This window comes from Neofelis nebulosa, chromosome 16, assembly GCF_028018385.1.
Source record: "Neofelis nebulosa isolate mNeoNeb1 chromosome 16, mNeoNeb1.pri, whole genome shotgun sequence".
NCBI lineage: Eukaryota > Metazoa > Chordata > Mammalia > Carnivora > Felidae > Neofelis > Neofelis nebulosa.
The window spans coordinates 15,532,091-15,558,811 of record NC_080797.1 but is presented as its reverse complement, the minus strand read 5'-3'; the positions used below and the strand labels follow the sequence as shown (position 1 = coordinate 15,558,811).

The window sequence follows — 26,721 nt, the reverse complement described above, 5'->3', positions numbered from 1 at the left end:
GCATGAGCGGGGAAGGGGCAGAGAGAGGGAGACACAGAATCCGAAGCAGGCTCCAGGCTCCGAGCTGTCAGCACAGAGCCCGACGCGGGGCTTGAACCCACGAACTGTGAGATCCTGACCTGAGCCGAGGTCGGACGTTCAACCAGCTGAGCCACCCAGGCGCCCCTCTGCTTGCTTTTTAAACAAAAATGGGGGTGTTCTCTATGCTGCCTTTGGAAGCAGATTCACGTATTTTCTGTGGACCGACATCTGCAGTGGGAGCTGGGCTGCTGAGCCGCCCTGTGTGGCCGCAGGCCTCTCCTCTGCGGGCACACGTCCCGTTGGTGAGGCTGCACCTTGTGACCTAAGCCCCTCCCAAAGGTGACACCTTCAACCACCGTCACACGGGGCGTCAGGGGGAGTGGCGAGGGACACAAATGTGGAGACCGGGGCACGGGCGTAGGTCTTCGCTGATATCGCAACTTTTTCTTCTAAATGAAGTGTGGTTGACACACGGTGTCCCACTGGCCCCCGGGATGCGCACTGTGCTCACCACTAGGGTAGCTGCGGGCCGTCACCACCCGACGCCATTACACCACCACTGATGACATTCCCTATGCTGTGCCTTCCGTCCCGTGACTCACTCGTTCCGTAATCTTTGCGAATATCCTAGTAGCTTCTGGGCTGTTGGCCTGTGCAGGCTTTTTCTTACGTCAACTCCTGTCACGTTCGTGTTCTTTTCTTGGTTCCCCTACAGCTGCCTGATCCGCTCTCTCCGTCTCTCTTTTTAACGCCCGCGGTCTGTCCGTATCGCGGGCTGGCAAACCCTTGCTGCAAAGAGCCAGACTGTAAATGTTTTCGGCTTTCAGAGCCACACAGCCCTGTTTGAAGCCACTTTAAGTCTGCCGTCGCAGCTTGTGAGCCGCCGTGGACAACACGTAGCAAACGGGCGTGGCTGTGCTCCAGTAAATCTACTGGTGGATTCAATCTACGCCGTAATTTGAATTTTATGTCCTTTTTCTGCACGCGGTCTTTGAAATCTGCTGTGTATCTTATACTTCTGGCACATCTCGATTCAGACTCGGCCAAGTTCAAGCGCCCCGTAGCCACGTGTGGCTGGGGCACCCTGTTCAGTGGGGCAGGAGAGGCCATTGCTGGCAGCTGGTCTGGCTGTGGCTGTGGGTCCAGATTCCTCCTGCCGTGCTCGCCCCCCCTTGGTCCCTAGCACGCCAGATGGTGGTCCCCGTCCCCACCCAGGGTGCCGGAAGGTGGACTTGCCACTACTGGGAAGGTAGTTGGGTGCCTTCGAGGCCCAGCCTGTGAGCCACACCTGCCCTCCAAGCCCATGTCGGGTGCTGTAGTGGGGAGAGACTGCCCCTGCCCCTGAGCACTGTGTGAGGAGCATGGCTCTGGGGCACAGAGGGGAGAGGGAGGAGGACTGCAAAATTCTACCCTCCCCGAGGGTGCCAGTCCACAGAGACTCAGGGGGCTTCGGGTCCCACTCTGGTCTCCGGGGCACGACTGCCCCCTTTGCCCTGGGTTGGGTGGGCTGGCAGGAACTTCAGAGGGCACGTTGGCCCAGGGTGTTATGTCGGCCTGCCGGTCCCAGCACAGGGGAAATTTGTTTCTGTTTAACAGTCGAGCCCGTCACCCGGTGCCTGGGTATTTAAATGCGCCATGTGGGAGCGAGACAGAGCCGGGTCCAAGGTACTGGGCCCCCTGCTCTGAGCCCACCCCAGACCTGCCTTCCACCCACCCGCTGTGGGTCTCGATTTGGAGCGAGCACTTAAGAGCATGGGCTCACAGAAGCCTCAGAGAGAAATCCCCCTAATTTCACCCTCTCTCACACTGCCTCTCCCACCTTTAAAGACACCAGATCATGCTTTGGGAGAAAAAAATCCAGCTGGCGAAAGAGATGCGCGCATCGGTGGATTCCGAGACGGGCCAGACGGAGATCCGAGCCATGAAGGCGGAGATCCACAGGATGAAGGTGGGTGGTGTCGGTGGGGGGGAGTGCTGGTGGGCCTGGCCTCACTGGGGGAGGGCCCCATGGGAACCGCACGGGCCACCCTGGCCCGCGGCACGGACGTCACCCCTCCGCTCCAAGCACAAGCACCACCAGCTGCTTCCTTGCCGACCTCCTGCCCACGGTCTGTCCTCTTCCGTCCTTCCTGCACGGAGATAATCGGACACCACCAGACACACGCAGCCGTGTGCGCGGTGTTTTCACGAGGCGCTTGGATCCTGACCCCGGGGGCAGCCAGCGCACTCCGGCGTTCCTGCGTGCCGGTGGCGTGGCGACCCCCGAATCTCATGACCCATTTATTGAGCAGAAGGTGCCTTGCTCAGTCAAAAGTGCTCCGAGACCACACCCGTCTCCTCCCTCGGAGCCTCCCTCGTTCTCCACCGTCATCTTGAGCCAGATTTCACGACCTCACGAAAGGCTGGTAATTAGATCCCAGGCTATCACTGAGCCTGAAGAGACTGGAAGAGTAGGCAATAAAAACAAACACTCATCACTGCCACAGCCCGGCTTTTAATCAGGACCCCTCTGGCTGTGCCGTTCAGGGGAATTCTGATCAAATGCGTGAGCTCCTGATAAGTTTGTAAAACCCTCCACTTAATTGACTGTTCAGACCACACGAGCCACATACGCTGTGGCTGCAGCAGGTCGAACCCCCACCAAGCGCTCGCACACGGGCACACAGGGACCGCCTTCTCCCTGCCTGCTGCTTTTTGTCCCTGAACAAAACTAGGATCCATACGTCCAGCTCAGCAATTTATTTATTTATTTATTTATTTATTTATTTATTTATTTTTTAAATACTATGGACAGGGGTGCCCGGGCGACTCAGTCGGTTGAGCGCCCGACTCTTGATTTCGGCTCAGGTCGCGATCCCAGGGTCGTGGGATCGAGCCCTGTGTTGGGCTCTGCGCTGAGGGTGGAGGCTGCTTAAGGTTCTCTCTCTCCCTCCGCCCCCTCCCCCCGCACAGGCACGCACTCTAAAATAAGTAATGATAATAATAACTATAATAATAGTAATATGGACATTAACCCAGTCTTTAGCGGTTACAGAATGTTCTACGGTTGTATCCTAACTCCTTGGAACATTCCCGGGTTGATGAGTTCAGACTATGCCCAGTCCCCCATGGTGCCTCGTCACCATGAACAACGTTCCAACAGTATCCTTTCTCACTGGGGTGTGCTTGTTTTCTGTAGACTAGATGCCCAAAGCGGGATTACAGGGTGAAAGACTGTCTCCGTGCTTGACTAGACCCCCCGCCACGGGCCACTTTTCCAAAAGGCACTTTGCGAACGACCACGTCCGTACGGCCTTGGCCCACAAGCCTTGATTCGTAAACTGCGGTTTTTAAGTGAGCTCGCCCTTTGTGGCACACCGTCCTGTGAGTTGTGACAAAAAACATGGTGTCACGTAACCACCACCGCTTTGTGACATACAACACTGCCGTAGCCCTCAAGTTCCCTCACGCCCCCGGGGCTGAGCTTCCCGCGCCCCCGTCCCTGAAGTTCCCAGAGCGTCACATAAGCGGATCCTGTGGCGTGAAGCATTTTCAGTGTGGCTTTGCTCACCTGTCATCATGTCTTTGAGACTCATCATGGTGGCGAGGACCCAGTCTGTTCTCTACGCCTGGTTCTGGTGGCCCATCTAAGAAATCGTTGCCCGGCCCAAGGTCACGAAGATTCTTCTAGAAGCTTCATATTTTCACGTTTTCCATTATGATCCATGATCTACTTTGGTTGGGTTTTTTTTTCCCCCATGCCCTAGTTTGAGTTAATTTTTGTATATGGTGTGAGTCGTGGTTTGAGGCTAACTCCCCTACCTTGGGATGTCCCATCGTGTCGGCCCCGGGTATTGTAAGGACTGTCCTTATTGAAGTCAGCTGACCGTGTTGGGTGGGTCTATTTCTGGATTTCTGGGCACTCTGCTGTGTCTGCCTGACCGCGTGCCTGCCCTGCCCCCCCTCCTACATGGTCTACACCACTGCAGCTCACCGTTTACGTGAGCTTGTTTTGTTTACATGGCGTCTTTTCCCTCTCCATAAAAATTGAAGAATCGGCATGTGGATCTCCACAAAAGCGCCTTCGGGGACCGTGCTCAGGCCACCCTGAGCCCGTAGGCTGGTTTAGACCGTCCAGCATCTCTCCATGGCTGGTTTTCAGCCTGTGAACACGGCGCGCCCCCTTGGCGTATTTCCGTCTTGTCTGACTTGTGGCCAGCATCCGGTCCTCGCCTGTTGGTTAGGTTTCTACCTGAGTATTTCCAGTTTTCTGGTGCTAAAGTCACTGGTACTTTTCCACTTTTTCAATTTCAAGTTGCTCACTGCTTACAGAAATGCGACGTTTATTTACTGCCTTTGTTTCCGTGATTTTGCTAAACTCGCTGTTTGTTAGGGTTTTTTTTTTAATGTTTTATTTATATATTTTTGAGACAGAGAGAGACAGAGCATTGGCAGGGGAGGGGAAGAAAGAGAGGGAGACACAGAATCCGAAGTAGGCTCCAGGCTCAGAGCTGTCAGCACAGAGCCTGACGCGGGGCTCGAACTCACGGAGTGTGAGATCATGACCTGAGCCAAAGTCGGATGATTAACCAACTGAGCCACCCAGGCGCCCCTGTTTATCTTTTTCTATTTTGAACCCACTTTTCTGAAGCAGAACTTACCCACAATCAGATGTACTTATTTTAAATGTCTAGTTGGACGGGTTTAGCAAGGGCCCACATCGACACCCCCACACCCGAGACAGAACGCTCCCGCTGCTCGAGAAAACCCTGCGTGGCCCCTACGGTCAGCCTCCTCGACAACCGGGGCCCCAGCCCTGGTCCCACAGACCCTTCACCTCACCATCTTACAAAACCACGAGTAAGAAATCAACCTACCGTCCCTGTGCCGTCCAGGGCACAGGACGGTCTGATACCGTCCAGAATCCCAGCCAGGCTGCGAGCCGTGTCCTCTGTCTGCCAACCCCCCTTGGCCTCTGACCCTTTCTAGTTTCCTGTTGCCCGTGCATTCTTTGCGTGGACCTGAAAATCGTTCTGACCAGCTGGCGATGCCCCCCGATCCCTGTGTCCCCGGGCGCATCCCCCTCGTCCCCGTGCTGGTCCGGGGGTCCGTGGAGCTGCGCCGACCGTGCCTCAGTCTCCCTCACCGCCCCTCTGCCCTGTGTGCCCAGGTCAGGCACGGGCAGCTGCTGAGGCAGCAGGAGAAGATGATCCGCGACATGGAGCTGGCCATCGCCCGCAGAGAGACCATCTCCACCCAGGCCGAGGGGCAGCGCAAGGCGGACAAGAAGCTGCTCACCCGGACGGACTTCCACCGCAAGCAGACAGAGCTGCGACGCACGATCAGGGACGTTCACAAGGTAGGGGAGCCGTGGTAGGTGAAGGCTCACGGGACACGGAACCTGACCTCAAAGCCCCACCGGCTTCCGGCCAAGCTCTTGCACGCGGGGCTCGGGCACGTTGCCTGACAGCTCTGTGCCTCGGCTTCCTCACCTGTGAAATGGGCACTCGTCTGGTGGAGTCGTCCAGAGGATCCCATGGAGGGTGCTGGAATAGCCCCCGTAGGTGTAAATCCTGCATAAGGACAGAGCAGCCCAAGATGAAAGGCTTGACCCAACTGCTCATTTGGGAGTTACTGGAGGTGGCAGAGTGGCCTTTTCTTGGTCCTTCTTGGCCGGTCCTCTCTGCCATGCTCGTCATTCGTGAGGTCCGTCCCTCTCCATCCCTGGGGCTCCCACACCTGCCCAGAACCCGCCCCCCGCCACGCCCGACTCCTCAGCCCCGGCAACAGGTGCGCTGTACCCAAGTCCTCCTGCCGCACACCATGCCCAGCAAGGCCTCTGGCGTTTGTGCCCAGAATGGCCCTTTTTCCTCCCTGCCAGCGCATCCCAGATTCTCCCCTGTCCCCGGCTAGACCCTGAGAGTCACCTGGTCACCTCTACTTTATTCATCCACTGGACCCCACCAGCTGCTCCCTCTGGGAACCACCTCCAGCCGCCCGACCTCACAGGAATGGAGCCAGACCTCCCCCACTCCCACTCCCAGCCCCCCACCCTGCGAGGCCTCAGCTCCCGCCCAGGCATCTGATCCCAGCCTTGGCATGCAGCTGCTCAGCTGCCCCTGGGCCCTGGCAGATGGACCTCCTGCAAGAGAGGGGCCCCAGAACTGCTCAGGGCCCCATGTCTCTGCCCAAGCCATGCCTGCCTCTGGGGAGCAGTCTGCAGTGTGGGCTTACCCGCGCCCCGGCGTCTCACTGGGACTCGCCCCTCCGGGTCCTGGTTCCCGAGGGGCAGGGACTCTCTCCATCCTCATGGGAACCCTCCCCAGAGTATATCCTTCTAGCCTGACTCTGTCCACTAAATAACCACATCCCGGCACGGTCCCGTGTGTCTCCCAGGCCACCGAGGAGTGCACCAAAGCCATCTCGGAACTGGAAGAAACGCAAAAGCACATGAGCAACTCCCTCCTGGAGAAGCAAGAGAAGCTGTCAAAGATGCAGTCCAGGACCGACGAGCTCGAGGCCAACCTGGGCCAGCTCCTGGCCCTCAAGCAACAGGTAGGCACGTCCCCCGAGCCAGCAGGGCCACAAGAACCCGGGCGTGGAGTCTGCTCCTCGCAGCAGCCACTCTGCCTCCTCGGGCGCGCCTCCTCCCGACCCGCTTCGCCCGGGGATCACAGCGCTGCCAGCCGCTTTGGGATTCCTCGCTCATCTCGTCTTCTCTAACCATCTAATGACACCGCACATCCGTTGTGGGCCAGGCGCTGTCCTGGGTGCTAAGGCTACAGACCAGACCAGGACAGAGAATGATCCCTGCCCTCCTGACCGTCACATCTGAGGGGCAGAGGAACAGATGGTAAACACAATGAATGAGAATGAGGTGGTGGTAAATACTCTGGGGAAAAAGCAGAGAAGGGGCCTCAGGGTTGGATGGGGGGTCTGAGAAAACATTGGAGTCCAGACTTGAAGGGGGTGAGGGGGTGAGCTGCCGGCTGGGTAACACAGGGCAGGAGACCACTCTAGGGGCAGCCAGAGAACAGTGAGTGGGTGATCATGGCTTTGGGCTCTTCTCGGGGAGGCGGGAAGACAGGGGAGGGCTGAGGAGTGGCTCGGGTCTTAGCAGGACCGCTCTGGCTCTGACGTTGAGTGTGTGGGATGGAAGGGTGGAGGGTGGACACCGGAGGCTGTTTGAGATGCCACATGGACCAGGGCAGTAGCCGTGAGGCTAGTGAGAAGCTGTCGGATTCTGCGTACAATTTCAGCCGCCCCCATGGGCTTTCCTGCCAAATCGGATGCGGTGTGAGCAGAAGAGAGGGGCCAGCTGAGTCTGCCGGGTCCAAGCCTGATCAGCCGAGACAGGGGAGGTAGCGAAAAGTGTCCGCTCTGGGGGTGGGCACCTGGCAGCGTTAAAGGTCTCTCAGACGACGGGCGAAGGAAAAGGGTCTGAAAAGCGCACATCTGCCTTTTCTCCACGGTTTGGAGAATCTCTCTCCTTCACCCTTCTCCACCTGGCATTTCCTTGAGTCCTGACTTTGTGTGGGGGCAAGCCGGTGTCCTATTTTCAACCCGCCTAACCTGATGCAGGGTCTCTTGTCCCACCCAAGAACCTCTCGGAGCTGGTGGCCCTGCAGACACGCCTCAAGCACCTCCAGGCGGTGAAAGACGGCAGGTACGTGCTCCTGTTCCGCTCCAAGCAGTCGCTGCTGGCCGAGCACAAGCGCTTGGACAACCGGCTGGCCGTCATCAGCACCATCCTCCACCACGTGAAGGACGAGTACCCCCAGTTCCAGGAGGCCCTGCTCAAGGTCAGCCAGATGATCGCCAGCAAGCTCGAGCCATCTGGGTCCTCCTAGAGAGCAGCCGGGACCTCCCCCCAGCCTGCTCCCATGGAAGACACCAGAATTTTGTGTATGATCAGGGACTTAGAACGTTCGCGTCACCGAAAGCCACGTCCACCCTCAGAGAGGTCCTTTAAGACGAATAGGCAGGCCAGCATGGCGTGATTCTTCCAGCCACCAGCAATTTCCACTAAGGCCACCCCCCCCCACTCCCGCTACGTTTCCAGTGGCATTTCAGAGGTGGGGTGTCTCCCACCCCGCGCTGGACTCGAGGTCCAAGCGGCGCCCGGGTTCGGGGAGGCTCCCGCCTCCGCCAGGCCTGCTCACCGTCATGGTCCAGGGCGCGGGGTGCGGCGGGGGCGCCCCACGGAGAGCGCGGGTGGGACGGGCGCCCCCAGGACGCACCTGCCCTGCGCCTCCCCAGCGGCCCCCGCCCTCAAAGGGCCTACGAAACAATTTCGCTTTCCAACTTTTCAGCGAAAAATAAAACTTTTTCTGAATATGGGGGAAAGGCGTATTTCTCCTGGAGCGCGTCGGAAACCGGCCCCGCCCGCGCCGCACCCTCGCCCCGCCGGGCCCCCCACGGCGCCCTGTCACGTTGCGCAACAGCCGCTTTTATGGGCGCGATGACGGTTTCCCTTCCAGAACGGCTTCAGTTAACGGGCGACCCCGGGGGCCGCTCCCCTCTGTCCCCCGCAGGCGCGTCTCGCCAGGTGAGCGCCCCTCCCCTCCCCTCCTCCCTCCTCCCTCCTCCCCCCTCCCCCGCTGCGGGCCCGGCAGACGGCACGGGCCGGGATCCGGACGCCCCGCCACCAGGGGGCGCGCGGCCGGAGACGCGCACCCTCGCCCAGGGCGCCTGCGCGGGCGGCCTGTCACGTGGCCCACCCCGCCCCCTCTGACGCGTGCCTGCGGGCGCCGGACCCCGGGTGGCCGCTGCGGGCGGGGCGCGCGTGCGCGGAGGTGAGCCGGGGTCGGGGGTGGGCCTCGTCGGGCGCGCGTGCGCGGAGGTGAGCGGGCCGGGGGGCCGCAGGGGTCCCGGCGAGGGGTGGGGTGGGGCGGGGGCGTCCGGCGGCTGCACCCGAGACGAGAGACCCGGGGTTCCCGGCAGCCGTGACGCCCCAAGGGGGAGGGACCGATCGCTCGGCGGATTGAACCTCTCTAGTTCGCGGCTGGACAAGTGGAGCGTGTCGTGCGCGGGTCCGCGGGCGGCGGTGTCGACAGGGACCCCGGGGACTCCACGGTCTCATCCGCGCCGTCGGTGCTGGGCGAGGGGAGCCGTCTTGTCCCGTTGTGGGGAGGAAACCGAGGCACAGGGTGGGGACCCATGCCTCGCGCGCGTCAGGGCGGAGCTGGACTGCCACCCTGGCCTGGGGAGCAGCGGCTCCGATCCACTTCCCTGAAAGCGAGGTCACACGGTCTCCCGGCCAGCAGCGCACTTGACCTCCCTGACCTTCAGTGTTTCCCCATTTGCCTAAACTGTCAGGCCCTCCGGCCGACTGTTCTTGTCAGTGGAGTGGAAACAGCGCGCGCGGCCGGGGGCGGGCCCCTCTGTGTCCCGGGCCCCCGCGCTTCTGAACTCAGGGTGGGGAGGTCCGTGGGCCCGGCCCGGCAGCTCCGGTCCCTACATCACCGTGATCACGAGGTGTCATGTGTTCCTGGATGGGCAGGTGCAGCCAGGACGCTGTACAATAAAAAAATAAGTATTTAGCTTTTGTCCCCGGTCCGTGGCACACAGACCCTGGGAATCTTGGCAGGGGCGGTGTGTTTTCTGTGCTAATAAAGTGACTGGTGGCTGGGGCCTCTGGACAGCTTCGGGTCGGGCCTGGTCCCCAGAAGCACCCAGGCTGGGAACTCCCAGCCCCACCTCCCCTCCCCCAGCCCCCAGGAGCACTGAGGGGCTGGTGATTGACAATCGCCAAGGGCCAAGGATTTGAGTAATCGGTTCTGTGTAATGAAACCAAAACTTGGGGTTGAGAGAGCCTCTGAGCCGGTGAACACACTTTGGTGCTGGAGGGCGGGGACGCCCCATCCTGCGTCCTCTGGCTGCATCCTTTATAATAAACGGGTGGCGGTAAGCCAAGCTCTTCCCTAAGTGCTGTGAGTGGTTCTAGCCAATTCCCCACCGGAGGTGGGGGAGGGGTGAACCCTTGAGTCTATGGCTAGTTATTTAGACTTGGGGCTTGCGACTGGGGTCAGAAGGGGGACGGGCCTCCGGGGCTGAGGCCTTACCTGTGGGGTCTGCGCTGGCTCTAGGAATTCGGGCCAGAATCGGCACGAATCCTGGGAGACCCAGCTGGTGTCGAGGATTGGTTGGCGTGAGAAACCCCCCCCACCCCCCACCCCCCCACCGCACACATTTGCTTCAAAGGTGCCGTGAATTAAAGCCATGGCCCGCTGTGGCCGGAATGTCCCAGGGGACCTGTCTGTGGCTGTGACAGGCTCAGACTCCCCGGTGCACGACGTGACTCCTTCCCAACCCTTGCGTGTTCCTGGCGGCCCGAGGGTGCGTGCATCTCACGAGCCTCCGCCACACGGAGCTGGCATGCGTGGCCCCATCTGCTCCGCGGCCCCACTGCTTTCCGGCCCACAGCACGAGGGCAGGCTGCTCAGGGACACCCCTGCTGGCCAGCTTCGGCTCAGGTCCCCCACCCGCAACCCCAGCCCCTTGGCCCTGTGGAACCTTCCCTAGCCTGCACGGCAGTCCGGGATGCTTGGACCCTCGGCCCCTCCCCGGGCCTGACTCCCAAGAGGTCAGACTGGGTGCGGGGTGACCCTCCGGGCCGCCCCTGGCAGCCTCCCCAGTTTCTCTCAGACAGAAAGGACGCCCCTCGTGAAATCCTTGCACGTTCAGTCCCACGTTGATGTCTCACTCCTCGGAGGAGCCGGCCAACAACGTTCCTTGTGAGATATTTAGAACGTACACATAAGCCGAGTGCAGGTAGCGACAGTCCTATCCCCAGAGGAGCCAGATGCTCCACACGTAACCGCAGGGGCGGGGAGGGCGCCGCCACCTGCCAAGGCCTGGGGCCAGCCCTTGAGTGTCGCCCTCAGCTGCAGTGCCCGAGACCGCTTACCGGGCTGGAGCCGCCTCCCGGTCGGCAGAGGAGGGACAGAGGGACGGTGGCGGGTCCCCCTGAGGACGCGTCTACTTCTAGCTCATCTGCCAGAACTTAGCAGCTCGGCCACAGTCCAGTCCGTGCACAAGCAGAGTTTACTCTCTGTGCCGCGTTGTAACTTCTTGTTCCGTTTGTCAGTTTACCGCCCGGGTCTTTGTGTGTCATTAAGCCGTTTTTTTTTTTTTTTTTTTTAATGTTTATTTATTTATTTTGAGAGAGAGAGACTGAGCAGGGGAGGGGCAGAGAAAGAGGGAGTGAGAGAATCCCAAGCACGTTCCAGGCTCTCAGCAGGGCTCGAGCCTGACGCAGGGCTCGAAGTCATGAACCGTGAGATCATGACGTGCGGCAAAACAGCGCAACCCACTGAGCCACCCAAGTGCCCCTCGTTAAACCGTTTTTTCGTACATCTTCAGTGCGTTTCACGGTACAGGGTATTCTGCAATCCCCTCTTGGGGGCTTTTCTCTGCTTTTCCAGTTCCCTCCCTTGCCGTCTTTCCAAACAGTGCCAGGAGCTTGTCTATCCTCGCCCGCCCTGCTTTCTCTGCACGCCTCACCCTGTGCGCTGCTGGGCCAGCCGCGGGTCCACGTCTGGAAATTGGCGTGAGTCCCCTGAGGCCCCCTCCCTCCGCCTTCCCTGCTGAGCCCAGCCCTTCTCTCAGCAGGGCCTCCAGGACCCAACCCGCTGCCTGCAGGTGCCACCGACCATGGACGTGAGGTGGCCGCTGTGCTGCCGCCCCCTGCTGGGGGCCTACATCCTCGTGTCCCTGGCCACCGCCGCCCTCCTGGGGCACGTCCTGCTCCATGATTTCTTGCTGGTCCCCCAAGAGCAGCGTGGCTTCTCCCAAGTAGCTGAGGGGCTTTATCGAGCTCGCCAGCAGGGAGCCGGCCACCCAGGCCCCCAGGCCCCCCCAGGCCACCACGGCAGTCCCAGAGCAGCTCCCACACGGTGCGACGTGCCCCCCAACAGCCGCTTCGACTGCGCCCCGGACAAGGCCATCACCCAGGAGCAGTGTGAAGCCCGGGGCTGCTGCTATGTGCCTGCCGGGCAGTGGCCTCGGGTCCCCCGCATGGGACAGCCCTGGTGCTTCTTCCCACCCAGCTACCCGAGTTACAAGCTGCACAACCTGACCACCACGGAGACAGGCTACACGGCCACCCTGACCCGCGCCACCCCAACCTTCTTCCCCAAGGACATCTTGACCTTACGCCTGGACGTGCTGCTGGAGACTGAGAGTCGACTCCACTTCACGGTGGGCGGGGCCCCACGGGGCAGAGAAAACGTGGGTGGGCATCGGGTGAAGATGAATGGGTCTGCCGGGCGTGTGTTTAGGGGGCAGATGCGTTTGGGGCCTTCACGGGGAGTCCCGGCGTGAGCAGACAGTGCCTACACTCAGGGAGCAGCGGCCACTAAGACAGCAATTGGAAGGTTCTAGAACATGCTCTAGAGGGCAGGGCTCAGGGCACAGTGGAGGGAAGGTGGGTCTCCCCCAGGAAGTGACATCCCACCTGGGACCTGAAGTCCTGCAAGGGTCCACAAGGGGAAAGGTGGAGAGGGAAGAAGGGGAATGTTCCGGGCAGTGGGCGCTGGGATCTGATGATCGTCTGCCCCCTGAGGGCAGGACCTTTTGTCTGATTTATTCCCTGCTGACTCCCAGTGCCTGGAACAGTGTCTGGCACATAGCAGGTGCCCAGCAGAAACCTGAGGACTGAATGGACATGTGGAGGCCAAGCTGAGACAGCCTGTAACACACAATTCATAATTAGCAAAGTAATTTATAACAGCCAACATCTACCCAGTGATTACTACTGTGCACCGAACAGAGTGGAGCTGGACGCCCTCAATTCTATTCTCACCCACCCTGTGATGGGCGTGTGGGGTGCCAGCTTCAGCAAATAAAAATACAGGATGCCAGGAAATCTGAATTCCAGAAAACCGAGCAATGAGTTTATTTTTTCAGTGTGTGTCTCATGCACTATTTGAGACGTACTAAAAAAAACCTTCAGACTGACTGCGCGTTCTGTGTTTTGCCTGGCGACCCACGTGAGGCGTTCCCCGGGTTCTGTAGATGACCAAACTGCCCACGCTCACCTGCTGTGCACGGCCACACTGGGCCTGGCATTGGGTCCCCGCTTTCCTGGAGGGTGAGGAAGGTGGGGAAGGTGTGCAGGGGAGGCCCCCGGCCCGCAGAGGGCCTCACGGCACGCCATCTGACTTCTAGATCAAAGATCCCGCCAACAGGCGCTACGAGGTGCCCTTGGAGACCCCGCGTGTCCGCAGCCGGGCCTCATCCACACTTTACAGCGTGGACCTCCAGGAGGAGCCCTTCGGGGTGGTCGTGCGCCGGAAGCTGGACGGCCGGGTGCTGTGAGTGCGGTCTCCGTGCCCCCAGGGAGTGCCAGCCGGGGGCGGTCTCCTCCAGGGGGCATCTGGCAGGGACTCCACCATATACAGCGATCCTGCCCCAATGTCACAAGTGCAGAGGCTGAGAAAGCTCGGTGGGTCGGGTGTGAAATGACACCTCTCCCCCCGGGGAGCATCTCCTCGGACCCGCTTTGTTTACGTTATGTTATTTACGATCAGATGCTGTGTATCACTCACGGCAGGGCAGGCGCAGTAACCGTGAACCCCGCCAATCCCAGCAACACAGAAGTAGGTGCCGTTACGGCCCCCGCTTTACGGATGGGGAAACTGAGGTACAGGGAGGTGAGGTGGCGTCGCTGGCAGGCGACGGAGCCAGGGCCCCAGCTTCCATGCTGTTTCCAGTCCCTCCGGGGCTCGTGTCCCCCTGAGATCTTAGGTTGGTCCGAATCGTTGCTGTGGTCTGTCCGCCACGGAGCCGTTCCCGTTCCAGAAGCTCACTCCTGGGCTTCCAGCTCCCACAGTGGTTCCCACCCACAGCAGATGCTCTCAGGCTGTGTCGGGAGAATCAGGGCATCTGGTTGGTCATGCCCTTGCCCCTGGGAGACGCGTCACCTCCGCCGCCGCCCCCATCATGACCGGGGATTGGATGCACCCAGGCATCTCAGAATCCACTTTCAGACTCAGGTGCCACCGCTGTGACTCCCAGAGCCCGACACCGCCCCTCGCACAGTGGACCCGCACAGCCACGGGGCCGGGGCAGCAGTCCTGCCCACGCCCCCCGTCTGCCCTGACGGATTTAAGCATGCACACTTTCACATGACCGCCACGTAAATATGTGCCCAGAGCGGACAAGCCTCCCCTTTGCCACTGAACTCAGTTACGGGCTCGGGGATGAGGTAACTTGGACCTACCTTGGTCTTAAGGGAACTCTGAAATACAGTTTTTTTCTTCTTCTTCTTTTTTTTTGCCCACTCTTGGCTGTGCATTATCGACCTGCTCCCAGGGCTGACACAGTGGGAAGAAGCAGTGAATGAGTGCAAGTACAATGTCAGGAATAACAGAGCGAAGAAGGTTCTAGAAATGAGCTGTGCAGATGCAGAGGAGAGGGTTGGCTCTGTCGGGGGGAGCTACAGAAGGCCTCTCTAGGAAGCTGACCTTTGAGCAGAGATCTGAGAGAAGTTTTCTAAAGCCTGTAATCAGAGTTTGGTCTTGAAAACACACACACACACACACACACTCGTAAGTCTTGCCCAGGGGCAGGCAGGGTGCAGTGGGAGATCTTCCCAGGAAATCAGCGATAGTACGTACTCTGTGCCCTGTCTGTGGTTCTTGCCTTGCCCTTGACCCTATGCAACCTCAGGGCACCCTGGCCACCCCTGGGTGGACGGACAGCTCCATGGGCTCTGGAGCTGGGCTGGGCTGGGCAGGCCTCGGCCAGAGTCTGGGAGCAGCATGGCCCTTGCAGAAAGAGCTCGGGGCAAGTCCTAGCGCTAGCCAAGTTCGAGCCGCTCCTGTCCAGCACCTGCTTGCGGCCAGGCTGGATGCCCGCCTGGGGGCAGTGTGGACACAGCCAGGTAGCTGGGTGTGCTAGATGTGCTCTGCGAGCTCTCCACACCTGGTCAGGTCCCCAGGGTCACCGGGCCTCGCATGGCCACGTCTGCCCCGGGTCAGTGCGTCACCGAGGTGACCAGGCCACTCTGGCCCTCCTCGGGGGGATACCAGGGCCCAGGGGTCTCTCTGGGAGGGCCCACCTGGGGTTCATCTGGCTGCCTGGGCATTTCCTGGCAGGCTGAACACGACGGTGGCCCCCCTGTTCTTTGCTGACCAGTTTCTGCAGCTGTCTACCTCTCTGCCGTCCCAGCACATCACGGGCCTGGCCGAGCATCTCGGCTCCCTGATGCTTAGCACCAACTGGACCAAGATCACCCTGTGGAACCGGGACATCGCCCCCGAGGTACAGGGGGCAGTGAAGACGGGGGGGAGCGGGGCAGCCACGTGGGTGAGGCTGCTGAAGTGTGTGTCCACGTGCCCAGCCCAACGTGAACCTGTACGGGTCCCACCCCTTCTACCTGGTGCTGGAGGATGGCGGCCCGGCTCACGGGGTCTTCCTGCTGAACAGCAATGCCATGGGTAAGCGGGTGGGCGGCTACCCCCAGCCGGCATCCTGTCCCCGTGTCCCACGGCCAACCGTCCTTCGGAGCTCCCAGGCCAGGGGCTGCCCCGGGGTGTGGCCGCGTCCCCTTCCTCCACGGAGGGACCTGCCCGACAGGCTGGAGGTAGAGGACTGGGGCCGTGGGGGGGTCGGGGCTTGTGCGTCCCCCCAAGAAGTGCCTCCGGTGGGCTGTGGCCCCTGCCAGCTCTGCCCCGAGGTGCCCCCGAGGTGGACTCTGAGGCCCCTGATCTGAGCGGAGGCCAGAGAGGCGAGTCCTGGGGTCTGGCGGCTCAGCATTTCCCTCCCCAGACACCAAGCAGGCTGTAGACTGGCGGCGTGGGGGCAGTATGGGGCGCAGGGATCTGTCCCTGAGCCCCAGGGCTGCTTCCCCCAGATGTGGTCCTGCAGCCGAGCCCGGCCCTCAGCTGGCGGTCCACGGGTGGGATCCTGGACATGTACATCTTCCTGGGCCCTGAGCCCAAGAGCGTGGTGCGGCAGTACCTGGAAGTCGTGGGTAGGCTGGTCCCCCAGCCCTGCGCTGCCCCCTCGTCCCCCCCGCCCCTCCCGCCCCCTTCCCCTCCCCCTGCCCGCGCGCTCACAGAGCTGCCCTGCCCGCAGGCTCCCCGTTCATGCCGCCCTACTGGGGCCTGGGGCTCCATCTCTGCCGCTGGGGCTCCACCTCCACGGCCGTCACCCGCCAGGTGGTGGAGAACATGACCAGGGCCGACTTCCCCCTGGTGAGCGCGGGGCGGCCCGGGGCGGGTGTGCGTGTGGGGGCTGGGCCGGGACTCCGTCCCTGTGCTGTGGCCACAGGACACTCAGTGGAATGACCTGGATTACATGGACGCGAGGAGAGACTTCACTTTCAACAAGGACGGCTTCGGGGACCTCCCAGCCATGGTGCAGGAGCTCCACCGGAGCGGCCGGCATTATGTGATGATCGTAGTGAGTCCCCCGCCGTCCCCGTCCCCTGCCGCGCGAGCTGTTAGGGAAGGGAGGCCCGGTGCCTCCTCCCCCAGACGGCAGCTCCCTCGTGGTGCCTGCGGGGCTCTGAGGGTCCTTGCTATCGACCGGGATATCGACCTGGGCTCTGCTGTCCTGTGACGTCCAGCTTAAGGCCTCCTGGAAGCATCGTGTGCCGCTTAGGGTCCTTTTGGTTGCAGGTTACGTGAGCAGCTTAAAGCAAGGGGTGGGGGGTGCCCTCGGCTGATGCCCCCCGGGACTGGGAGGGCCGGGGCAGGCTTGGACGCCCAAGAAACCAGAGCCACAGAGGCTCCGAGGGTCTCCCGGCCCCGTCTCCACTTAAGTCAGTTCTGCGTCACAGGATGGAGGGCAGGGCTCTGAGTGGCCCAGCACAAGGACACCCTCCCTGGGCCGGTGCAGCCAGGGGAGCGGGGGGCAGTGCCCAGCCATGTGGCCAGAGGACATGGGGAGGGGGCGCCGAGGCTGAGTGGTTGCCATAGTGGACACGCCACAGGGGAGGAAACCTGTCTGCTGAGAGGTTAAGAACCGTGCTGATGTCGGCCGTTTCCATGACCTCGGCCCCTCGGAGGGCAGCCAGCATCCGCAGCCACTCAGAGCCCGGAGGGCAGAGGCAGGCCTTTTACTCAGGAAATCGGTGTTCGTGGTAGAACACTGGGGAGACTCTCGAACTTGTGAAGCAGAGCTCAGGCCCGCATCCAGGTGTGCCCACTCCTGGCACGTGAGCTTGTGCACACAGAGTGTGCTGAACACACACATGCGAGGCCCTCTCCGGCCTCTGTCCTCCGTCAACACTGCCTGGAGAGCGTTCTCCCGTCTTCCCAGCAGTGGGTGCCTGGCTTTGGAGCACTCCTTCTCCTCCTGACGGGGTCCCCCCACTCCCTCCAGGATCCTGCCATCAGCAGCTCCAGCCCTCCTGGCAGCTACCGACCTTATGACGAGGGTCTGCGGAGGAAGGTTTTCATCACCAATGACACTGGGCAGCCACTGATCGGGAAGGTAGGGTGGGGGCCTGGGTGCACGGCGGGGGGAGGGGTGGAAAGGGCAGAAAACGGGAGTCCCCAGCTGGTGGGGACAGGAAGGCGTTCAGGAAGAGGACGGGATTTAAGAAATCATCATGTTGTCCGATGGGACAGAGTGTGTGGGGGTCACGGCTGGAGGTGACGGTGGCCCCTGACAAGGGATGCCGCCTCGAATCCTTCCACTGGGGGCGTGGAAGGGCCCAGCCCAGGCACGGGCGCCCTCCTTGTCCTCCAGCCCCTGGGGGCTTCCCAGGCCCTCCCACGGGGCGCCCGGCACAGTCCTAAACTCCCGGTTCCAGGGTGTGCCCAGAACCAACAGGAAGGGGGTCCCAGCTGCGGGGAGGCCGGGGAGGCTCCCAGGAGTGCAGTCATTTGAGACTCGGTTCTGGGGCCTGTGTCTGAAAGGGAGGTCTCAGTAGAGTCCCACGGCCCCTACCACCGATGACCCTCCCCCCCCCGTAGCCCTTCACCCCCAGGCAGGTGAGCGAGGCTGGAGCTCTGGGGGGCCCGGTCTCCCCTCTGGCCTTTCCTCCAGGTGTGGCCCGGATTGACCGCCTTCCCCGACTTCACCAGCCCCGAGGCCCTTGACTGGTGGCAGGACATGGTGGCTGAGTTCCACGCCCAGGTGCCTTTCGACGGCATGTGGATCGTAAGTGTCCCGTGGGCTGTGGGACCGGCCCAGCCTCTGCCCGGGGCAGGGCGCCCACCTCCGGGGCCTGTCTTACAGGATATGAACGAGCCATCCAACTTCGTCAAGGGCTCTGTGGACGGCTGCCCCGACAGTGACCTGGAGAACCCGCCCTACGTGCCAGGCGAGCTCCCCCTCCTGCCAGCCCTCACCCGCCGGCCCCCTGGCCCCAGCTGCCTGAGGCTCAGATCAGGGCTTTTGCTTCTCTGGTTTGGGAGACTCAGAGCTGTCCTTTCTGAGGAGCCGATGGGCACGGCCACCCGGGAAAGGGGAGGGCAAGACCAGGAGGAAGGTCAGGCTGGGGAGACATGAGCCAGGCAGTGTGGACCAGCACACCTGCCACTGAGGCGTGGCCCTCCAGAGGGAAGGCATTGCGGGCTTAGGGATGGGAACAGGGAAGGACTTGAAACAGGTCAAGAGCAGGCGGGGGGTGACGTCTGCGGTCTGCCGGCCTCTGTGTCCACCTCGTCCCCATCTGTGGAACAGAGGAGACGATACAGGGACACGCCCCGAGTTCCGAGGGCGCTCCGGGCTGGGGATGGGGGGCACCGGCCGGCCACGGACGGGAGCGGCCTCCTTCTCTTCCAGGGGTGGTTGGCGGGACCCTGCGGGCAGCCACCATCTGTGCCTCCAGCCACCAGTTCCTCTCCACGCATTACAACCTGCACAACCTGTACGGCCTGACAGAAGCCCTTGCCTCCCACAGGTGAGGGGCCCGCTTGGCGCTGTGCGGGGCGGGGGCGTCAGAGGGAGGGCCGGCGGTGACCGCGCACAGACTCCCAGGGGGAGCCGGGAGGGACGGCCGTCCTCCTCCCTGTGACACGGCTCATCATCCAGGGTGGTCTGGTGGCTCGGACAGAGCCTCCCCTCCCTCCTCCCGGCCTCGGCCCTCGGGGCTGCTTGCTCTCGGCCCTGCCGCCCTGCTGCCCCTCCGGGCGCCAGGCCACTGCTCGGTCTCCCTGCCCCACTCAGGGCCCTGGTCAAGGCTCGGGGGACGCGCCCCTTCGTGATCTCCCGCTCGACCTTCGCGGGCCACGGCCGATACGCCGGCCACTGGACAGGGGACGTGTGGAGCAGCTGGGAGCAGCTGTCGTACACTGTGCCAGGTGAGAGCGCCTGTCAGGAGGGCGGCTCGGAGAGGGTGGCCGTGGGCCCAGACCGGAGCGCCCGGCTCGGCTCAGCTCAGGGAGATGCCACTGCCACGCCATGGGGCCCCGCCACTGACTCACCTGGGGCCCCTGTGCACCTGCGCAGGTCGGCTCACCTGTGGCGCCACACTGGTGGGCGGCGATGGGCTTTCCAGAAGTCCCCGATTTGCCCCAGCCGCTGCCTGCAAAGCAGTCAGATCCCGTCCTCTTGTGGTGTCCCTTCCGGCGACCGCATCCTGTCTGAGCCCAGCCTGCAGGCGCCGTCCACCCCCCACCCCCACCCCCACCCCTCTGCAGAGAGGCACTTCGACTTGAGTTGTCAAGAGCTCTGATGCCGTGACGCACGTTAGGCAGACAGGGCTCGGGAGCTCTGGGGAAGGGGCTGGGGTGGCCTCCCAGGGTCACCACGTGGGCAGCTGAGGGGAGCCTCCACCTGCAGCCTGCAAGCCTCCTGATAGCACTTTCGGCAGTGGCAGGACCACGCGCAGACCCTCGGGCCGTGGGGAAGCGCTGGTGGGCGAGCTCTGGGGCAGGAGTCCATTCCTCCTTCCGGAAGCCGCTCTGCCACAGGTGCCGCGGGCTCTGACCTCGCCCTAGGGCAGGTGCGCCCGCCAGCGCTGCAGGCCTATCTCTGAAGCCCCCTCGAGCGGCAGGTCCCTGGGCGACCCTCGGTGCGCGCCGATCATGACCGGCAGAGGTCATGCGGGCCCCTGACCTGCTGCAGCCCAGACAGGTGTCCCCCACGGCCTCGGGCTGGGTCCGGTCCTGCCCATCGGCTCCTGGCCGCCCAGGAGACACTGAGGAGAGGGATGGCCCGGCGCAGCCTGGCCCTGCTGAACAGTGGTGGGGCGGGCCGTGGCCGACGTGGCCTGGAACCCACCCGACCCTTCAGCAGCTGTGGGGGCTCACCGTGCCCGCCGGAGCACAGCACCCCACGCTGGCGCGGAAGGCAGCGGTCCTGGAGGCTAGCGGTCTGAATGATGGTGTCGGAGGAGCCGTGCTTGGAGCCCCGGGGCGACTCCTTCCCGCTTCCCCCAGTTTCTGGGGGTTGCCCGCTGTCCTCGTGTCCTTGGCTCGGGGCTGCGTCACTGGTCTCTGCCCGTGTGTTCGCTCGGCCGTCCCCTCCGTGTGTGTCGTCAGTCTGGGTTTTCCTCTTACGTGGTCACCAGGCCTACTGGATCAGGACCCGCTCTGTGACCTCACCTTAACCGTGTGTGCAGACACCCTCTTTTTTTTTTTTTAATGTTTATTTTTGAGAGAGACAGAGCATGAGTGGGGGAGGGGCAGAGAGAGAGAGGGAGACACAGAATCCAAAGCAGGCTCAAGGCTCCTAGCTGTCAGCACAGAGCCCGACGCGGGGCTTGAACTCACGAACCGCGAGATCATGACCTGAGCCAAAGTCGGATGCTTAACCGACAGAAGGTGCCCCTGCAGAGACCCTTTCCAAATAAGGTCACATCACAAGTACAAAGGGTTAGGACTCCCACATACTTTTTAGGGGGCGGGGGGGGCACAATTCAACCCTGAGAGCTGCTTTGCTCGGCTGACCCAGGTGTCAGGAAGCAGTCAGTCCGCAAGGCAGGCTCTTGGGACCCCCAGTGGGAGACACCAGGGCCAGCGCGGTACTGACCGCCGGGCCGGGGCCGGTGGCTACAACGTCTGCTCCCCAGAGGGGCGGGCGGTCCGCGGCCCAGGTGGACCTACTCCGGCAGCCTGAGCCCCAGCCCGACCCCGCCCTCCCAGAAATCCTGCTCTTCAACCTGCTGGGGGTGCCGCTGGTCGGGGCCGATGTGTGCGGCTTCCTGGGCAACACGTCGGAGGAGCTGTGTGTCCGCTGGACCCAGCTGGGGGCCTTCTACCCGTTCATGCGGAACCACAACGACCTCCACAGCCTGGTAGGGGCGCGGGCCGGGTGGGCGGGGGTCTGCCCCCGGGGTCCCGCTGTGGACGCGGCCGCACCGGCAGTGAGAGCGGAGCCGGTCTCCCGCCGCGGCGGGGAGGACGGCGGTGACCTCGCGGTGCTCCCGCGGCCCCTCTGCAGCCTCAGGAGCCGTACAGGTTCAGCGAGACGGCGCAGGGAGCCATGAGGAAGGCCCTCGCCCTGCGCTACAGGCTGCTGCCCCACCTGTACACGCTGTTCCACCGGGCCCACGTCGGGGGCGAGACCGTGGCCCGGCCCCTCTTCCTGGAGTGAGTGCCCGCGTCAGGGAGCGAGGGCCCAGGGGCAGCCCCGTCCTGCCGCAGGGGGTGTCCCGGGGCCTCCCTGCTGGGGTGGGAGAGGGGCCCTGTGCATGCCGCTCCCTCCCCCCATGAGAGTGCAGCTCAGGGCTGGGGGCCTTCCGGGCAGAACCCCCAGTCCAGACCAGGCCAACCGGGGGGTAACAAGGTACAAAACCATCCCGATCGAATGAAGGAGACCCAACTGATATCCCCCAAGTGGGACTCAGATACGTAAAAAGGTGGCGTGCAGTTGATTAAATGCCACCTGTAATCAGTCAGTGGACTAAATGAGTCCCAGATAGTAAAAATCTGTTCCTTGTTGGCAAAAATCATCTTCTCCCCCTCTGGCTACAAGCGTAAATTTCGGATGGATTACAGGCTTAAGTGTAGAAAGGAAGCTATAGAAAGTTCCACAGGAAAACAGGTGCTCTGGCAGGAGAGGGCTCTGAAAGCCTCAAAGGCAAAAGGCAAGGGGGAGAGGGTTTAACAGAGGGAAACAGAGGCAACGCTCCCGTGGACAGAAACAGAGAACATCAGCACATGCCCCGCTGTGGGATCGCGGAGGCAGGTCACACAAGATGCCAATCTTCTCACGTAAAGAAAAGAAGAAAAAAAAAAAGTTTGCCGGAAAGGCCAGCAGGGGACAGGGTTACTCCCCTCACCGCCCCCCTCCCACCCCCTGCCAAGCTCGGGCGGAGGGAACCGGCTCCCGGGGCTTCCGCGAGGCCCCTTGAACACGCCGACCTCAGAGGTCACCAGGCCCACGAGCCCACCCCTCCCGTGCGAAGGTTCCCCGAGGACCCCCGCACCTGGGCCGTGGACCGCCAGCTCCTGTGGGGAGCAGCTCTGCTCATCACCCCGGTGCTCGAGGCCGGGAAGGTTGAAGTGACCGGTTACTTCCCCGCTGGCACATGGTACGACCTGCAGACGGTGAGTCCTGTGGGCCCTCGAGGGGTCCCTCCCCCCTGCCACGTGTGGGCCACGTGGGGAAGGGAGCTCGCTTGTGGCCCTTGCGTGGATCTTCCCACGCGGTCCTTGCAGTGACCCATTTTCCAGATGAGGAAACTGAGGCCCAAGTGGGTAGCTCCCCAGGACTCCAATTCTCCCAAAGTCCTGCTGCGCCCCAAGCCCTGGGTCAGGGCCTCTGTCCCAACGACCTGTCTGGGCTGGGCCTGCTGGGCCCCGCACGGAGCCTGAGGCTCCCACTCCTGGTGACGTGACGCCGCCCTCCAGGTGCCAGCAGAGGCCCTCGGCAGCCTCCCGCCTCCGCCTCCCGCACCCGTCACGCCTGCCATCCACAGCAGGGGACAGTGGGTGACGCTGCCGGCCCCACTGGACACCATCAACCTCCACCTCCGGGCCGGGCACATCATCCCCCTGCAGGTACCCAGGCCAGCCACCTGAGCCTGTCTGTCCAGTGGAGGGTCCGTCCCCAAAGCCCCGGGCAGAGACGACGGCGTGTGAGGGTTGAGGATGCACAGATCCGCGGCCGTGCCAGGCGGAGGGGCACCTGCTCCGTTGGCTCTTTTTAGGAAACGGTCTGCAAACGTGCGTGGGCCTCTCACGTCCTCCAGGGTGTCTGCCTCGGCCGGAGTGCTCGCCACGGGTGTCCAAGCCCCTCGGCCGTGGCCTGTCCTCCGGGTCCCGGCTTCCTGCAGCACGGAGCCGTCCCAGCCCAGTGTCCCTCCTGTCCCTGCTCTGGAGGCCTCCACCAGGCTTGAGATGGTGACAGGTGCCACCCGCTTTTCCAGGGCCTTGGCCTCACAACCACGGAGTCCCGAAAGCAGCCCATGGCCCTGGTCGCAGCCCTGACCACGAACGGGGTGGCCCGAGGAGAGCTGTTCTGGGACGACGGGGAGAGCCTGGAAACGTTCGAGCGTGGGGCCTACACACAGGTCGTCTTCCTTGCCAAGAATGTGAGTGTCGGGACCCACCCGGGCTGGGGGGGTCCCCGGGGCCCCCTGTCCCTGTCCCTGTTCCAGCTAAGTGAAGCGAGCAGGGCCCGGGCGCTGGCCGCCCTGACCGCGGTCCCCATGCACCTGCTGGCATCTGGGTGTGCGCGGGGCCCATCCCACAGATCTTTCCGGGCCCTCTGCTGACCATTTCCACCTCTCCCCTTGGCCAGAACACCGTTGTGAATGAGCTGGTGCACGTGACCAGCGAGGGGGCCAGCCTGCAACTGAGGAAGGCCACCGTCCTGGGGGTGGCCACGGCCCCCAAGCAGGTCCTCTCCAATGGCGTTCCTGTCTCCAACTTCACCTACAGCCCTGACACGAAGGCAAGAGCCCCGCAGATGGGGCCAGAGGGCTTGTCCCCAAGGATGGCAGGGGCGGGGGGAGGTACCAAGGACCCTGGGGACCCGGTGCCGGCCGGCCGGGCCGTACAAGGGCAAAAGGACCTTGGTCCCCAGGGAAGGACAGGCCCCCTTGCAGCTTGGGCCTTTCCTCTGCCTGTGTCCACACCGATGGTGACTCATGGGCCATGCTGAAAGCACTCAGCCAGCGAGGAACAGAGCCAGAAGCCTCCAGGGGCTGGGGCAGACCCCGAGGGCACCACCCGCCCAGGCCCAGGCTCCTGTCTGCCGAGCACTCGGGCCTCACCTCTGTCGACAACGGTTTGGTGGTCACGTTTTCTTTTTTCTCTTTTTGCAGACCCTGGACATCCCTGTCTCACTGACGATGGGAGAACAGTTTGTCATCAGCTGGTCTTAACCAGGGGCCGGTGGTGCGTTGATCCTTTACAGGAAAAGACGGGACTTCGCAGCGACCCCAGCACCCGTGCTCTTAGTCAAGATGTGGGGGGCGGGGCTCAGGGTCGGAAGCAGTTGGCCCACGTCTCATGGTGGATGTCCCTCCAATGCCCAGATCTGCCTGTGTCTACCTCCCGGGCCCCAGGGCTCTGGGCCAGCAGCACGCCTGTTTGCCTTGTGTTTGCAATGCTCTCCTGGAACGCTTACCTCCCTGCAGCCTGTCACCGGAACGTGTATGATGTCATTCACCGCCTGCCCAGGACGGCAGAAGTGTGCTCGGGGTGAGGACGCTGTCCCTGCACCCCGAGGTCACGCCAGATGAAAGGACAGAGCTGCGTGGCCACTGTGGACTGCTGTCTGGGCAACCGTGCCCCGGCAGCCAGTGGGGCTGCCCGCCGGCAGGAGGGCGGCCACGGGGCCTCCAGAAGATTCGCAAGACCGGGGGAAACCCTCACTCCAAAGTGCAATTGTGTTTAATAAAAGGGGCATTGCAATCAAGCTTCTGCTGGTCCTTCTGGGGTTCAGGGCAGGGAGGATGTGTCCCAGGGCTGCGCCACTCCATCCTTGAGGGCCCCCTGGCGCTCCCGGGTGGGGCGGGCAGGCCTCGCGCTCTGAAGGCAGCATCACCCGCCCGGCCGGGCCTGGCATCGGAGGCATGTGGCGGGAGATGTGCCCCCACGCCCCACCCCAGACAACCGCTGGTCTGCTTGCAGTCGGCAGCTTGTTTCCCAGAAGTTTACGGAAGCGGAACCCTCCGGCACGTGCGCGTCGTCCCGCTAGTATCAGTCAGCAGGATCGCGGAGGCTCACCAACGTGGACCTCAGCGCCATGTCCGGCTTCACTGTCAAGCACTTCCCATCACGTGGACGTGCCATGGTTGGTTTAGCGGGCCTCGGGGCCGTCTCCGATTTTTGGCTGTCACGAACAAGGCCGCGATGAGCCATCACGAGAAGTCTCAACGGACAGGTCTTCGTTTCTCTTGAGCACGTACCGGGGGTGACAAGGTCGGGTCATACGGGGCAGGGGGGGGTGAGTAATGTTCTTGAAGCCGCCCAACTGCTCGCCAAGCGCTTGCACCGTTTGGCATTCCCGCCAGCAGTGAGGTGGCTGCCCCGCATCCTCGCCCACCCCTGCGACGGGAGGTCTGCTCACTCTCGGCCGTCCTGGTTCGATGTGCATGTCCCTGAAGACCAAGATGCCGAGCGTCTTTTCACGGACTTGGGTCTGTCACCCGTGAATCCTCTTTAGGGAGGCGTCTGTCTAAATCTTTTGCCTTTTTCTTTATTTGGAGCATTGGTCTCCTATTACTAGAATATCGTTTGTGTAGATTTCCGTTGCCACGTAACAAATTACTACAGACTCAGTGGCTTAAAATAACACAGTGTGTTATAGTGCTGGCGGGCAGGGAGGGGACGCGGCTCTCACGGGGCTACAGTCGAGTGGCAGGCCGGCTGCTTCCTTCCCAGAGGCTCTGGGGGGGTGGGGGGGGACCCGTTTCCTTCTCAGGCAGGTTGTTGGCCGACTCGGCTGCAGGGTTTCGCAGGCCTGAGGTCTGTCCCCTGCCAGCCGTGCGCCACACGCCCCTTCTAGGGGTTGGTCGTCGCGGCGAAGGCACTTTCAAGTCCGGCGAGGTCAAGGCGGGCTGACCTTTAAAAGCTCATGTGGGTCCACCTGGATAACCCGGGACAATCCGGTCTCAAACTTTTCAATTCCATCTGCAAAGTCCCTCCTGCTGTAACATGTGATGCGGTCACGGGCTCCAGGGAGCAGGCCCCGGACACCTCTGGGGGGGCCATTCTTCCACCTACCGCTGAAAAGCTGCCCGCATATTCTACTTCTAAGTCCTCCGTCCGGCACGTGCTTTGAAATTCTTTCTCCCAGTCTGTGGTTTGCCTTTTTATTTTCCTAACAATGCTTAGTGAGGAGTTAAAGGTTTTTAATTTTGAGGAGTCTGATTTATAATTATTTCTGTCCTATTAAAAAAATCTTGGCCAAATCCAAGGCCACTAAGACTTGCCTCCTGTGCTTCCAGAAGCTTTGTGACTTTAGGTCTTCCGTCCCAAGCTGCTTTTTGTTCGTGGTACGAAGTAATGATAAAGGGTTTTTCTTTTTTTGCATGGGGCTCGCCATCTGTTCGGGCATCATTTGCTGAAAGGATCATCCTTTACTCACTGCACTGCCTCAATACCCCCTGCTGAAAACCCCCTCCCCATAAATCTGTGGTCTCTCTCTAGACCTTGTACCACATCCCAGGGATCTGGGGGTGTCTTTGTGCCAACACCTCACTGTTGTGCCATAAGTTTGTAATGTTCCTGGGGATCAGGCAGGAAAAGTCCTCCAGCTTTGTTCAGTTTTTCAAAGCTGTTCCGGCCATGCTGGGTCCTTTGTATCTCCACGTGAATTTTATTTTTTTGTTAAAAAATTTTTTAATATCGGGGCGCCTGGTGG

At 62.0% G+C, this 26,721-nt stretch overlaps 2 protein-coding genes across 7 annotated transcripts in view; both read left to right on the top strand.

Moving 5' to 3' along the window:
* Nucleotides 1–8,339, top strand: part of CCDC40 (coiled-coil domain containing 40) — a 43,721-nt gene extending 35,382 nt beyond the window's left edge. For both annotated transcript variants that reach the window (XM_058705507.1, XM_058705508.1), the window contains exons 17-20: nt 1,849–1,969; nt 5,171–5,359; nt 6,397–6,555; nt 7,602–8,339. In XM_058705507.1, coding sequence (XP_058561490.1) covers nt 1,849–1,969; nt 5,171–5,359; nt 6,397–6,555; nt 7,602–7,850 — 718 coding nt within the window. In that variant the 3' untranslated portion in view covers nt 7,851–8,339. The remainder of the gene's footprint in view (nt 1–1,848; nt 1,970–5,170; nt 5,360–6,396; nt 6,556–7,601) is intronic.
* Nucleotides 8,340–8,695: 356 nt separating this feature from the next.
* GAA (alpha glucosidase) lies at nt 8,696–24,771 on the top strand. Of its 5 annotated transcripts, none has more exons than XM_058702864.1 (20): nt 8,696–8,795; nt 11,611–12,201; nt 13,171–13,316; nt 15,102–15,267; nt 15,347–15,443; nt 15,860–15,979; nt 16,084–16,202; nt 16,279–16,410; nt 17,335–17,445; nt 18,004–18,117; nt 18,196–18,280; nt 18,745–18,862; nt 19,129–19,262; nt 21,048–21,199; nt 21,346–21,494; nt 22,313–22,454; nt 22,758–22,907; nt 23,276–23,440; nt 23,650–23,802; nt 24,176–24,771. In XM_058702864.1, exons 2-20 carry the CDS (start codon nt 11,656–11,658, stop codon nt 24,233–24,235), a joined length of 2,859 nt encoding a protein of 952 aa, XP_058558847.1. In that variant the 5' UTR covers nt 8,696–8,795; nt 11,611–11,655; the 3' UTR covers nt 24,236–24,771. The 5 variants fall into 5 exon arrangements, with proteins under 5 accessions (XP_058558847.1, XP_058558846.1, XP_058558848.1 ...); XM_058702863.1 differs by having other exon boundaries at nt 8,711–8,795; nt 11,614–12,201; XM_058702865.1 differs by having other exon boundaries at nt 8,795–8,842; nt 11,614–12,201.
* Nucleotides 24,772–26,721: the final 1,950 nt, after the last annotated feature.